The 15143-nt window shown below is 34.7% G+C and overlaps 1 protein-coding gene across 4 annotated transcripts in view; it reads right to left on the bottom strand.

The window, feature by feature from the left end:
* The window catches only part of LOC101621854 (chromosome unknown open reading frame, human C3orf67), a 181920-nt gene that overhangs the window by 70211 nt on the left and 96566 nt on the right, over positions 1-15143 (bottom strand). For all 4 annotated transcript variants that reach the window (XM_004676021.2, XM_012720660.1, XM_012720661.1 and 1 more), the window contains 2 exons: positions 14335-14457; positions 11674-12005 (listed from right to left, as the gene is read on the bottom strand). In XM_004676021.2, the coding sequence (XP_004676078.1) occupies positions 11674-12005; positions 14335-14457 (455 nt within the window). The remainder of the gene's footprint in view (positions 1-11673; positions 12006-14334; positions 14458-15143) is intronic.

The raw sequence follows: 15143 nt of genomic DNA, 5'->3' as shown, positions 1-15143 counted from the left end.
GAGATAAAGCTCCTTCTCCCTTTTATCCCTTTGAAGGGATTGCTCTGTCAGTCTCTTTAGCTGTAGAATGGAATAGTAACATCTCAGAGGGACCCTTTGCGGAAGAGACAGCATGTCAGGCTGGTGTTTTGTAATCTGCAGTGAGAGGCTGCATGAAGGGTCTCCTAACATAACCAAAATGGTTTCTGGGAACTGTTTTATCATAAAAACCTCTTAGGTGAAGAGAAGGGGTGAAGAAAGGCCTCACTCTCTGCAAATGTGGGTTCCTTTCCTCTTTCATTGCTGTGCTCTGTGCTGTCCGAGAGCACTGTTTCTCAGGCAGTGTACTTTGCTGAGTGACCAGTTAACAGAAGCCCATTTGTGACTGAAGTTATTATGCTGATTTTTATGCTTTGGTTTTATTTCTACCAAAGAAGCATATAGATAGGATGACATATTTTTATAAGAGAAAGTGGTAGCAAAGAATTTACGGTAAAACTAAACAGAAGTTTCTCAGAAGACCTGGTCTGGTTCTGTTATTGGCAGCCCAGTATTGATTCATCAACTGAAGCTGTGTTGTAGGGTAAATCTGGATGGTCAGTTAATTAGCACAACCAAAGGGGAAAAAACACAGTCAGGTGGAACATTTGTATTTGAACAGTGGAAAATATTGCCAGCTGTTCTTCCTTAATCACCATAATGAACATAATTTTCATTAGGTTAAAAGATTTACTATTTTCTTACATATGTGCACATGCACACAAATAGGAGCTATAAAGAGGAAAACACTTCAGTTTCATCTTTGCATGTCTCTTGAGGTGAGGCCATCAGTTTTCTAAGACTTGTTTATGCAGCTCAGCATGGCACTACCCACGCAGGTGTTCTAGAGTCAGAGAAACTGTGTTCGAGTTGTGACCCCTTAACTAAATCACTCTTGTATTTGAACGAAATGTATTATTGTTCTGAACCTCAGTTTCCTCATCTGAAAAAATGGGGATCATAATACTTTCTCAGGGTCACTGTTTATGAGGATTAAATGAAATAGTTTGTGGGAAAAGGCTTGGCCGAGCAACTAGCACATGGGAAATGTTAAGTAATATTAGCTATTTCGATTTTGTAGATAATGGTTTATACAAAGTATGTCTACAACGGGTGCTAAATCATAATTAATCCATCCTAAATTGCATAGAACATAATTGAACGAAAGCTTAACATTACAACACACACTGAATACTTAGGGCATGACAAATATACAGAATCTTTGATGTTTGAAGAAAATGGAATATATGCCATTTGCTCTGCATAGCCTCATTTGTTCTCTAGTTTCTAAGTGCAGCTAGGGGGGAACTGAAGGAAGAAAAGTACTAACAGAATGAAAAAAAATCAATCTGATGGACATGAATATAGCCACCAAACTAGCCTAGGGATTTATTCAATGACACTGCTTTACTGTTAACCTTCACTCATATCATTTATTATTTGGGGAAATGCTGCAAAGAGACCAGAAAGTGAATAGAATAATGACGTTTTTATGGTTCCTAATGTAGATTGTTATTGAAAAGCTGTCAATTTTACTGGCAAGCTTTTGGCTCAGAAATAAGATCTTCATTTATGATTCGCAGACCATGATAACTAAAATTATGAGAAGTAACTGGGAAATAAAAAATAACTATTATGATAATTATCTTTCTCATTAAAAACAAGAGGCATTCTATTATGGTTGGGATGTGCAATATATTATGGTTGGGATGTGCAATATAGTCTTAACAGCTGCTGTGAATAGGAAAGAAAATACATTACTGATCACCCAGATGATGAAAAACAGACACTGCTAAAGTGTGTGCCATTCAAAAGATCAGAACACAGTAGGCTGTGCTGCCTGCATATGTAAACCACAGAGAAGCCACTTACGGACACTTCGGGAATCAATTTCAACTTTTCCCCTGAGATTTCCTTTAGGGAGGCTTTGTTTACTGGCACTTGCTGGGCTGGTGGGTTCTTTGCTTTGATAATAGGATCTGGAGCTTTCTGGGAGGAGTCGCTTCTTCCAGGGGGAGAAAGGCATGGTGTAGGCACCAAACTCCTTTGACGGTCTTTTCTATCTATCTGCTGTGCCAAGGAATTCTGGCTTTCTGATGCTCCTGCTTCTGAGTGGGCACTTTTAAGATATCCTTTGCTTGTCCACCTTGCAGCCTCTGCCAGCTTGCTCTCTAATGTTAACTGAGTTAACCCTGAAGGACTACTTGTTGGAACTGGAGAACCCTGGACACTGTTACCCTACATGGAGAACAAAGTGAAAATCATTTTGAGTTGAAATGTGGTAAATAAATTGACAAGTTCTTAATAAGTTTATATACTCTATGAATCAAAGGAAAAAAACATATATATTACTTTATTTTGCAATAAAATATGAGTAACTAAAAGTAGCAATGCAAACAAATATAAATCACTTGCTACAATGCACTGCTAAATCTGCCTCTGGTTTAGGAAAGGCACACTTTTTACCAGATTAACAAAAGAACATTAATAGTCCCTCAATGTCCTTATTCCAAAGAATGTCTAAAAGAAGAGGATCTATAGGGAGTAACTAAAACATCTAGGAACTATATACTATGACTTTTTGATAAGTTAACTTCATGGGAAGAGAAAGAACCTGAACTTACACTTATTTGAGCAGATAATGCTACTCTAAAAATAAGGAAACCTGCATCCCTATGTTTACTGCAGCACTATTTACAAGACCCAAGATATGGAAACAACCTAAGTGATCCAAAACAGATGACTGGATCAAGAAGATGTTGTATACACACAATGGAATACTACTCAGTGATCAAAAAAGATAAACTCATGCCACTACAGCAAGATGGATGGAGCTGGAGTGGATTATGCTAGAGGAATAAGTCAGAAGGTGAAAGATAAATACCTAATACTATCACTTAAATGTGGAATATAGAGAAACCAGAGAAGATCAAAAACAAACTTTAAAACTAACCCTTGGGGCCCTCCCTGGTGGCGCAGCGGGTTAAAGCACAGCACTGATAATCTAAAACCGCTTCCACATAAGTTCAATCCCGGCCTGCCCCCGGAGGAGATCCACATGGCTGTTGACAGACCTCTCCTGGCCTGCCCGCTGCTCCCCTCAGCAGTGTACTTCATCCATCTGCCTGTTCTGCTCCCCACTCTGCCCCTGGTGAATCCTCTCACCCTCCTCATCTCTGGCCTGTACCCCAGTTCTGTATGAAAAAATAAATAAATCTTTAAAAAAAAAACAAAAACAAAAAACTAACCCTTGAAAGCTTATGACAAGTCCACGGCTTTTGGATGGGGAGACGGAGAGGTGAGAACAAAGTGGGGAGAGCCCAATGGACTCTGTGAGGATGATGAGTGCTTCAGTGGCGGAAGAGCTAAGGAGATGACACTTGAGAGGGGAATCCATTGTCAAAATACTAGCAAGGCTGTAAAACCTGGCATTAAAAAAAAGTTATCTCCACACTGTCCTTTTCTCCTAACAAGTAGACACCAACATTTTTGTATGCCCAAATGAAATCCCTACTCCATGCCCCCCAAACCCTGCTCTTCTTCCTCAGATAAAGCTCAATAAAATATAATTTTCTTCAGTCTTGAAAAATAAGTGGGCCTATCAAAGTATTTTTGCCTTATTATAGGACAGTTTTATTCTTGAAGAGCAATATATCTAGCAGGATGTGCTTGGTGAAATATTTTCTTATATGAGAATTTCAATTATAGAAAGTACTTTTTGATAAGATATGACTCTCATTAACTGTAATTACGTGTAAAGCTGAAAATCAAAGCTAGACTTTTACAAGTACATTTTTCTGTGATTGTCCCTAAGAAAGTAAAAGTTCAAAATTTAAAACCCAAAGAAGAAATTACACACATAAAATCAATGGCCATGAAGGTAAATAATAAAAATGAGAAATCTATTTCAGTTGGTAGATTTTTCTGTTATGAAGTAATAAATTCAAAGCAAAACTAATGTGATCATTGCTTGCGCTTGCCATGGTTGGCATTTTCAATTTGACTCCTCTACTTAACATGTAATAGATAAATGGATGCTAAAATGATAAACTTACAATAGGAAAAAAAAATCAATAAAAACAAAGTACATTTTAAAGATACTTGATGTCTGATGATGTATATTTTATAATCAGTTTCAGGAAGCTATTCCCCCATCCTTTCATTTATAGCCACACAGAACCAAACATGCAAAGTTTGGCATTTTTAAACTTTGAACTGTTGAATTGTTTCCTGAATTTCTGGCCTTTGTACACACTCAAATACCAGTTCCTATGTAAGGTGGAACTCCTCTTTCATACATGTAAAGTGTGTGTAAATGTGAGAAAGCCTGTTCTAGGTTGGACACAACACACAGAGGAATTAATTAAACCTTTTAATTGGAAGGGGTCAAACTGCCTGTGTCTATCATTGTTCTGCCACTTCCTATCTTCATCATGCCTCGGCTGCAGATTCTAAGAGCACATAATGGCAGATCAGAAGGTAATCCCTGCTGTGTAAGGATTTGTCTTAAGGCAACAAGGAATCCCTGAGTGACCCGAAGCAGGGAAATGCCAGGATGGCACAGAAGATAAGACACAGGTGTGAGCTTGTGTGGATATTGTTTGTGGGGTCACTGTGATGATAGGAAAGGGAGGCCATTAAGAGCCCATTATATTGTTACTAGAAATGTTCAGGAGGCTGAGTTAAGAAAATGGTGATGATGGAGAGGCTGATCTGATCTGAGAAGTCTAAAAAAGGCAGAGTATGCTGTACTCAAGAACTCTGAAAACTTCTTACATAGTGTCTGAGAGGCTTAATCTTGTCGTGTTATGATTTTTCCCTTTTGTGGGAAGTCAGTGGGATTAGCAGATAGTTGTGTTCTGGAACCTGGTCTTAGAGCCTCTCCTAAGAAATAACTTGCCTAGGTGTAGTAAGTAAAGAGAATTGCAGTGTTTCATGAACATTTTCCATGAATATTCTTCACATACTCACTTGGGGCTGTATTTTTTGTCTAATAAATATATTTCTTTAAAAATGGTGGTGAAACTTATATTCAGAGACCCAGGGCCAGATAGGGTAAAGGTGACTTGGTATCCATCCATGGGCCTATTTTCTGTCCCAAGTGAAAAGTAAGAAGGGTAAGAAAGTTTTGCCTTTCAACAGTTCTGTGTGATCTCAGCTGCAGGCTTTGGGTGCAACTATGTGGCTGCATGTGTGTCCTTTACTGAGTGAGCTCAGCCTTCCCTCCCAGTCTGGGAATCCTGAACATGTTCATGCCATTGAAGAACATATGAGCAGAAAACCAGAAAAAGTGCCAGAAACCTGAAAATGCTTGGTGTTCTAAATTATGAGGGGATGGAGTGATGATTTTTGAAATTTTTGTTTCACAGAGATAAAAAAGCTAGTTCTAGCTAGAGAAGGTAAGCAGAGATCATTCTCTAATCCTTAGTTCTACAAAGGCATTGATGCAACTCGGATTGGATTTTAAACATTTATTCTGGCTCTCTTTCCAACTTAAAAAAAATACTTAATTTCCTGTAATTGCTGTATACAATTGGCAGTAGAATTTCTTTGACTAAAAGATACTCTATTTACTCATTTCCATTATATTTTTATAATTAAAAATAAAGACATGTACTATGGATTTTAAGCAAACTGTCTCTGGAAATAGGCTGGTTTAGTAGAAAAGTTATGATTATGATCTTCTGGTCAGAATCTGGATTACTCTAAGATTCCATTTGTATATGATATAGGCAGAAATTAAGAGATTTTTGTAATAAATATTAGTTCAACAAATATTTATTAAGCTCCTGCTATGTGGAAAGCATTTTTGAGGCAGAGTTAAGATTAATATGAACACTGCTCTTGAGAGACAAAGTCTTAAAGGCATAAAATACAGAGATAGTACCTACAAAAGTAATAATTTGATAAGATAGAAGGCAGCAAATGTCATAAAAAGTTCAAAAATACTATTATTTCTATTATTATGCTGACCATGTTTTGGGGATGGACAAGAAGTGGACAGATTTAGTTGTGTTCCCTGGTCAGCATTCTCTTGGTTACAGTGCATTTCCAAGGTAATGCACTGTATTACCTTGCTATTTTATTACCTTGCTATTTCCCAAGCTATTTTAAATATATGCAAAGGGCAAATATTTAGAAAATCTGCATAAGATATTAAAGGCTTGTTTACTTTGGCTATCTCCAAATCACTAATTTCAATTTATCTCAGATCTTAAAAGGGAAAAAAGAAGAAATGAGAAAGGCAAGATGACATGGGACTAAGATTTTGATTTAACTTGGGTTAGTTTCTTTTTCAGAGAGGAAGTAAGTGGAGAATAAAATATAGCATAGTATTTACTAGGAATGGTATACTGGCAAACCCTATTCCTTTTGTTAGGAACACTTTTATCTTACTAAAGTAGATGATATAAAGCATGGATGATACTTTCTGGTTTCACATGATAACTCATTTGGGCTCAAATGCTTTTGCGTTAATTTTTTAATATAGAACAAATGCATTTGTTATATGCAAGAAGTTAGCTTACTATGGTTTATTTGAAAAACAACCACTTTTCCCTCTTTGGTTTACTATTTAGCTTCTGAAAACCTGTACAGCAATTGAATATAATTTGTCAGAATAGTACAGAAATTGTCATGCCAATTTCACATTCCAATCATCTGTTCATCTGTTTTTCAGAAGAACAAATACAAAATGCTTTTGATTTAAAAGCAATATATTTTTTAAAAAAGTCCCAAATCTCTTGAACCACTTGTCTTCTGGGCTCAGAAACATTTGTTTGTTAAATATTCAATCACGCCCCAGTGCCAGGAACATCAATAGAGTTTGCCTGATTAACTGTAGCACAGCATATGTACACTGAAGATGAGAATGATTTCCCCAAGGAGCCAGCACTTCCTCTGTTGAACAACATTCTTAAAAGGACATGCAGATGGGCATTTGGACAATAATTACTCGATGCACAAAATGGATTGCTCTTACTGAGCTGTAATTTTAAAAAGAAAATTTTAATGACTCTTGAGGGCCGCCTACTTGGAGCAGATGGGACCCAAGTTCTTTGTACCCCAACTTTAATGTTGAGTGAGTTAGGAGATAGCTCTGTGTTAGCCTTTGTAAGAGTGGATGATCATATTAATTTTTATTTGAATTGACTTTTAAATTCAATTCATTGTGAAAAAGATCTTATACAACATTATTAAAAGTTCTGTAACAAAACACATCTGCAATATTCTAAGCACACTTTTGATAGCAGTTTGAACTTGTAATTGAGATTGAGTCAGCAGGAATATTTTTTTTTTTGTCCAGTGTTTCAGTAACTAAATGTAGAAGCTGACAGCACTTTTTTAGGTGATCATCAGCAGCATCAGAAAACAGAAATTATAGAAATTATATTGGTAAATTTGTTGTCAACTAAAAAAGTTATTTGCACAAACGGAGCTAAAGATTTTGGTCATAGTATTAGGAAAAAAAAAGATGATTCCTTTTTTGATATCAAAATGGACCACTCAAATATGTAAATTTCTTCTCTAAGAACCATCCTCAAGAATACTACTTCCTCTTGAAATTTATAGGAAGCTATTAAAATACAATTCCTTCTGGGTGGCAAGGATAATTGATAATGGTGGTTTATAATGCATTTACAAGTTTATAAACTAATAAAATGAGAGGCAGAGTTACTGTTTCTAATAAGTAACTAACCTTCAGCATGCTAATAAAAGTATATTAAAGAGTTGGGAACATTATTTTTGTAAACATCTTTACCTGTAGTCAATGATGCTTTGCAGACAAATCATAGCAGAAGTTATTGGGACTGTGTGAGGTGGGCAAACATCATCATGTAAATATTTGGGAAAAATGATGAAGTTCCTTTAATTATACAAGACTAAAACATTTTTCTATAACTTAGATTTCAAGCTTTTAAATCTGACAACACTCTAAATATTTCTTATGAAAACTGTTACCAACAAACAAGTACTTATCTGCAAGATGCTTATCTATTAGCAAAAGTGATAGAATGTTTCAGCAGACAAGCATTTTACACTTTTTTTTAACCTGCCTATAACAACAAAAAGCCAAGTCACAGTAAACCAAGGGTCCTATGAGTTTTTTAGAGAGCAGAAATTCAAATAATAATAAAGACACACAGATGTGAAAGAATTACTCACTTGGAGTAAGTATCAAATTTGCCTGGTAGGTTTAGTGTGTATGTTAGGTTGTAAATGATAATATACAAGAATAAAAATGCAAGAAAATGTTTTCAATGTAGAGTCCTAACATTTTTTACCTAACATATAAATTGACATTTAAATAGTTTAAATACAGAAATATAAGCAGCTTTATATTGAGGAAATATCCTTTCGATTGTTTGTATATAAGTATGCTTGAGAAAATCCTTAGTGAAATGTAGGGGTGAGTGGTTTGGCATATAACCTGGGAATATAAGCTACCAGGCCAAAAAAAAAAAAAAAGTGAAATAGCTTATTGCTGAGCTAAAAAAAATACCTCAAAAGCAACAATAGTAGATAGCTGAGGGGCAGGAGAGAAATGGATAGGTCTCTTACTCTATTCTTGTAAATGTGTCCTTTGCAGTCCTCCATAGAGTTAGACGGAGAGAAGATCAGGGTGCTTCCTAGCTATTCTGAACACTCCAGGTAGTCAGTCCACATAATTTATGTCCAAGTATGAGTAATTTTTTGGCTCAAATGTTCCAATTTGGACTGTTCTGAAAGACAAATTACCTGGACTTGCAAATTCTGCTTTCCTATGTTATACAGGGCTAGAGTTTAGAAGAAAAAATGACAGTATTTCTAGATAAAAAATTAAACTAAGCAGTAAGGAAATATTAATGTAAAGCTATTGTAAGTTACAAACCAGGTATATATACCAGAAATCATGCTGTGAATAATATTAACAGGTTTATTTTTTTTCTGATGCTGCAATGGTATGAAAGCACTGTTTTAATTGCTTTCCTAGTATAATTCATTTTACATGTTAGCATTGATTTTATAGCTCAGCACAAAATATATTTGCATAGTATGCTTTTCAAATGAGAATTATAACTTATAAATTAATTATCAAGCAATATTAGTATATATAAATGCCTGGGTGATAAAATACATAGTAAAATACAGATTAAGACAAGAGCATGTACAAAACAATTCATACTTTTGAGGCTAATTCTCACTAATAAAGATCTCAGATATGGATTATTACTAGCAACTTAAATTATAATGTATCACTGAAAGCTTATTTTAATTAGCCTTTGCTATTATACATGCACTATTCTTTTATCATCATAATGTGATTTGATTGTGCATAGTTTATATGCTATTGAATATACTTAATTTCCATTTAAAAATACTCAATGGCTTAATATCAGATAAAGACTTTTAAAACTACAAGTTATAAATTTCAAGCATAATAAATACATAATTACTACTTATTTGTCCACTATTACTTATAACATACGATATTTTCCATACTATGTTATTCTAAGGCTACAGCATTCTAAAATAATGCGACTAATCAACAAAGATGTCAACTAAACTTATTTTCCTTCAAGTACTATTTGCAAAGAAACATTTTATACATGCAATCCAATTTCCTATGGATTAAAACAAACAGGATAAATAATTTTACCGGAAGAGAATTCATAAAAAAATCCCACAAAAAGCAAAAGCAAAACTCAGTTTGATAAGGAAGAGATTACAAAAAATTCTATAATTTGTTTTAAGTATAGCCTGGTATTTTTGTTAGTTATAGTTTCATATTTTAGTACGAATCTTCCTATTTTTTCTAACAGTAAACTCCCAAAGTTGCACAATATGGCAAGGTTATCGGTCCTTCTCTCTGGCTGTCCCTCTGATTAAAAGTTGCTCAGGGCAGGTGTAAGCAAAGAGCTGGTCCCATGAGACACTCAGCCACATGCTGCTGAGCACTGCGCTGGTCATGGCACAGGGGCGATCAGATAGCTATGCTAGCGAGAACTGGGTAACAGATTCTGTTTATTGTCAGTTTCACAGAGATGGTAAAAGTACGTGTCTGCATCATAATTGTTGAAGGATGTCAGAAATAGAGTAGCTAGTAGCAAAAAGCACACAGAGTAGTTAGTAGCACATAAAGTGATAGCAAATGAAGGCATTGAGAATCTAAGACTGTCCATTTTCTCATGAAACTCTACTTCCTGGCAAGGCTTTCCCTTCACACAGGATAAAGAAGTACATTCCTCAAAGCTGATTAATCAAAGGATAGTTTCTCCATACTATTTCCCTCTCAGTTTTCCAAAGACCTACCATTTCCCTCCTGTTGTGAAATTTCCATTAATTTGGGTTAGGTAAAAAAGATGGTATTGTGTGCATCAGAAGGGGATGCGCCGATCCCATGAACAAAAAGATGAATTAGTTAATCAGATAAGCCAATTAATAGTGTAGAATAATTGACAACTGGGATGGGAACAATACTAGAGGCTGAAGGCAAATATTAATGTTATTCAGGATGAATAAAGATGTCTATAGCAACATTTAAAACGCTGGCATCATAAAGAAGCTTGTAGTAGGTTTATGCTTGGTATGTCTAACAGTTTCATCACACTCAGAAACAGAGATGAAAAAAGGTTATTATGAAAAAAGGATCTCTCCAGGTACTTCACTGAAGACATTTCTTTGAAATGGCAAAAAAGCCATAGGCACTGCTTGAATAAAATCACCATATTCTCAGTGAATCTGAAGGAAGATTCAGATTCCCATTTTACATTCCACTATCCAAAGGGGATATAAATTGATCAGGTATAGTTATTAAAAAAAGTTTTGTAAGCATACACAAAACATTTTTGTAATTATTTCTATAATTTCTACATGGAAATGATATGTATATTTATGTTAAACCATAACTTGACTGTACCCTGCTTTTAAAGTAATTATTTTTTTTCCTGGAAAATATGAATACCCACCTCACAAATTCATTTCATGTGGGCAAAAGAGAGTTACCCTAATGTGTTGTTTTAAACAAATGTTTCAGAATATACTCAGTTTGATTTTTAAATAAATTTTCTTAAACTTTTAATGAGCTTATTAATTTATACGATACATTTGTATTCTAAAACATCATCAATAAAAAGCCTACTGTAAGGTGAGTTCTGGCACTAAGTCATGATTTATTATCTAAACTTTAATTGGCACAAATCTTGGAATTCTGGGACCATATGGAAAATAATGAGTCCTAATAGGTTTAAGGTGAAAAGATGGCAGAAGGATAAGGGAGCCAGAAAACCGTCAACTGAGAATGCTTAGCAACTGCAACACAATTTCCCCAGAGATCTAGAACAATGTGGTCTCAATGCTTTACTGGTCTTGATCTCTTCTAACTAAACTGCGTATTAGTTCTTATTCTGTGAGACAAAGATTAAAATGAAAAAACAAACCAAACAAAAAACGAGTTTCCATAATTAAAAATGAAATTGGCTGACTGTTAATAAAAGAAGGCAGCAATTTAGAGTTACCATAACAACCCAAGGCAACTGTTGACTGACATTGCAATCTGCTGCATTTTTATAAATAGCAGTTGATTTCCCCTCTTTCATTTCAACAGTTTTAGTGCTTACTGGAATTAATGGAACAACTGTGCTTTAAAGCTACTTCACTCATCAAGCAGTGTACCTCTTCGCTGCTGTCACTGTCATAAAGATCATTCTCCAATGGGGCATCTCTTGTCATACTGGTATCTTCGCTCAGATCCAAAATAAATGGACAGCCTTCTGGGGACATATTCTGTGTCTTTCCATGCGGTGCTGACCGTGGTCTTGATGAAAAAGTGAAAACGTTCTTTGGAACAATCCGGGTGTCTTTTCTTTGAAGGTCATGTTCACTTTCCTGGCTGGCCTCTAGCCACAGGTTTGAAGAGTGGTGGGTATCATCATCCAGAAGTAAAGACTGCCTGCTACATGCCAAATGGGGAATGTGGTCATCATTTGCAGGAAATATCCACTCATCTGACATTTGGAAAAGATGACGAAAATTAGTGTTCTGTAGATGTTATTTTAGGCATGCAGTTAGGTTAAAATTTCTTGTTGAAACAGATTTATCAAAGAATGTTAAAGCCAAAGAAGGCAATTTATCCACTATCTTGTAAACTGCCAAACATTTAACTTATAGATCAGTGTCTATAGCTATGGGCAACTCATTTGCACTTTTGCATCTGAGTTAAAACACCAGCCAGGAAATTTATGTCTAAAATAATTATCACCTCTTTCACAGCAACTTCTTTATAGCACAGCCTCATTAATTTGATGTCTCAGAAAAGGAAATCTTCAAAATTGTAAAGGGTTTGATGTACTAATATCTTCTTTTAACTGGAGGATGATGGAGTCCGTAAGAAGTTTATTTAAAGAAATTATTTGGGCATTGTTCAAATTACCAGTAATGGAGGAGAGGAAACCATGAAAAGGTTGAGTCTTTTTCTGTCTGATGACTAAATAGGATAATTCACAGATTAAACAGAGTAGAATTTTCAAGTAACAGTAAATCCACAGAAATACTTGTTAATGTGACTGATGAATTCATTAATCTGGTGAAAAAGGCCTTTATGCTTAATTTTAGAAGAGAATGGTTTGATATAAAGAGATTGTTTGCATAGCACTAATCGTTTTATTTAAAAATAGTGGGTACTATTACAGAGATATAATTGTCAAAACTTTCAACAATGTTAATCTTCTATTCAACACTAAGACAGATTTTATAACTCTGATCTAGGCAAATAAGGAAGCACAAATCTTTATAATCAATATTATTAAATTACACTTACTTCTTTAAAATGTCAGGAAGAAAAACTTAAGCATTTTCTAACTTAGTTCATTTATATTTTTCTTAAAATTTACTTTTACTTGTTCCAATAGGCAAATGGTGAACATCTTAAAAGAATCTGTGTTGTGTTGAACCATGACACGGACATAGTCATTTTATGTTGGCCTATTGCATCTGATTACATTTATCATCACAAGAAAAGAAACCAAAAGATATCTAAGACTTGCTGATTTGGAACTCTAAAGTTTACATTATAAAAGCAAAAGCAATCAACAAAATGACCTTCAATGAAAAATAACATTGATGACACAAATAAAATTTATCATAATTTACTGTTGCTTAACCTAAGACTACCACAGAATATAATTTGCCGACAAAAAGGATAATAACTGTATATCTTTAAAGAAAATCTATTAGGGACAAAGCTTTCACATTTTTAGGATCAGAGTATTTAGGTATAGCATTAATGTCAGTGGTATACTGAATCTATTTCATCTGACAACCTTCACAGAGGAGGTGGAGGCTCTTCAATCAGTATTGTTGAGGGCAGATAAAATGACTAGATTCATTGGGCTGTCCTCTTTTGGACAGTAACCCCTGTGGTGCTAAGTACATAGCAGGTAAGCATAGTAAATGTTTTGTAAGCATAGTAAATGCTTCCATAAATATTAGAGAAGATAAAAACTCATGTGTTACATAATATAGATGGGCATGCACAGATTTTGGAGAAAAAGTTACTGGGAATCTTCATTATGCAACTACACAACTTGTATGGCCTATTGCCAAACATATTACTAACTGTCAAACGTCAAGGTGAAAAAAGTGAACAAACTCTATCTCATATCCACATGCTTCTTTTGAATTTGTAGTTCTACCTCAAGTATTTTCATATCAATTGTAATGAATAATTTGGTGTGTTTTCTTAGGAAAATATGTAAATTACTGTGTAATCACAATATTGCAGCAAACAAGATAAATGCAAGAATGATCACCTAAACATCTAATTAGTTTTTCTACACAGTCAGATTTATGCTAGAGACACTAATTGCGCCTAACATTTTAATGAAGGTTTCAACATTGCATAAATAAGACTGACAAACTACAAACAATTTTCATTTATTTTCCTTTTTCCCTTGCTCAAAAGCAATTTGCTGTTGTGAAAGTATCACACACCTGCTAGGCAAGATATGTTGCTGGGCTTGATGCTCTCCACTCCAGCCATCTCTACTATAAAGAGGACTGGAGAAATGCAACAGTAGCTATTGGGGAGGGGGACAATATCATGTGAAAACTTTGAAGTTTTAAGCTTTCTGCTGGGGTAGGAAAATCAATGTAATAAAACTTGAAAGTGAGAACACTCTTCATCCATCAAAATTTGATGTAAAAATCAAGACTGAAAGGAAATTTACAAAAAGTGATAGATTAGCAAATGATTGGATGGTAACTCAAGATTCTTGGGTTGAGCTGTTTTAATATATTCCTATTAGTTATTAATAATGGTATAATAAAGATGCCAACCTGCTTGATCAAGAGACTGGGGTGCTGGAATGCCGGGGTTCAGCGTCTCTGCTCTCTGTTGCAGCACAGTGGTGAGGGCCGTTGCTGCTTTATCTTCATTTCTGTTATGTCCCAAAGAACTGCCTTTATTGGAACAAATATTTTCCACTATATTACTCGTTTTGATAATTATAAAAATTAGTTTGTGAAGAATGGTATCAATTTAATAAACTTCCCTGTATGTTATAGGTGACAATGTAAGTTTTCAGTATAATGTTTTAAGATGCATTTTTGCAGAGATTTATCTTAAAATTCCTTGCCATTACATGGGAATAGTTTAGATTTAAGGTTTATAATGTATGACAAAAAGAATTATAAACCCATATGACTTTTAAGGAGTTTTATATTTTTTTCTTTGGTTCCAAACACCTAAAATGGAGTGTTTTCTTTGAATTCCAACTCTAACTAAGCTTGCCTCTTTGAAGCCACGCTTTTGCCTTCAGGATCTAAAGAAATTAGACACAGGCATAGTACAGAATGAACTTTTCTACTTATTATTTTATAAAAATAACATGAAACTTAGTAAGTTGAATTTCCACCTACCCAAGAACCTTACATTTTGGAGAAATTATGCCAACAGATGCATACATGCTATACACGAGGCTTGAGTCAGGATAGATTAATAATGTAGGTTTATACACATTTATGTAGATATGCCTCAAATCCAATATTTAAACAAGTAACTATAATCAACCTCTACATTTGTTTAATATCTAAATAGTTTCAAACAGTTTAAATTTCAACCTACATTATTATAGCAGGTGGCCAGG

This window comes from Condylura cristata, unplaced genomic scaffold (genome assembly GCF_000260355.1).
Source record: "Condylura cristata isolate star-nosed mole 26May11 unplaced genomic scaffold, ConCri1.0 scaffold00004, whole genome shotgun sequence".
NCBI lineage: Eukaryota > Metazoa > Chordata > Mammalia > Eulipotyphla > Talpidae > Condylura > Condylura cristata.
The sequence above is the reverse complement of the archived record's forward strand: the minus strand, read 5'-3'. Positions and strand labels throughout refer to the sequence as shown.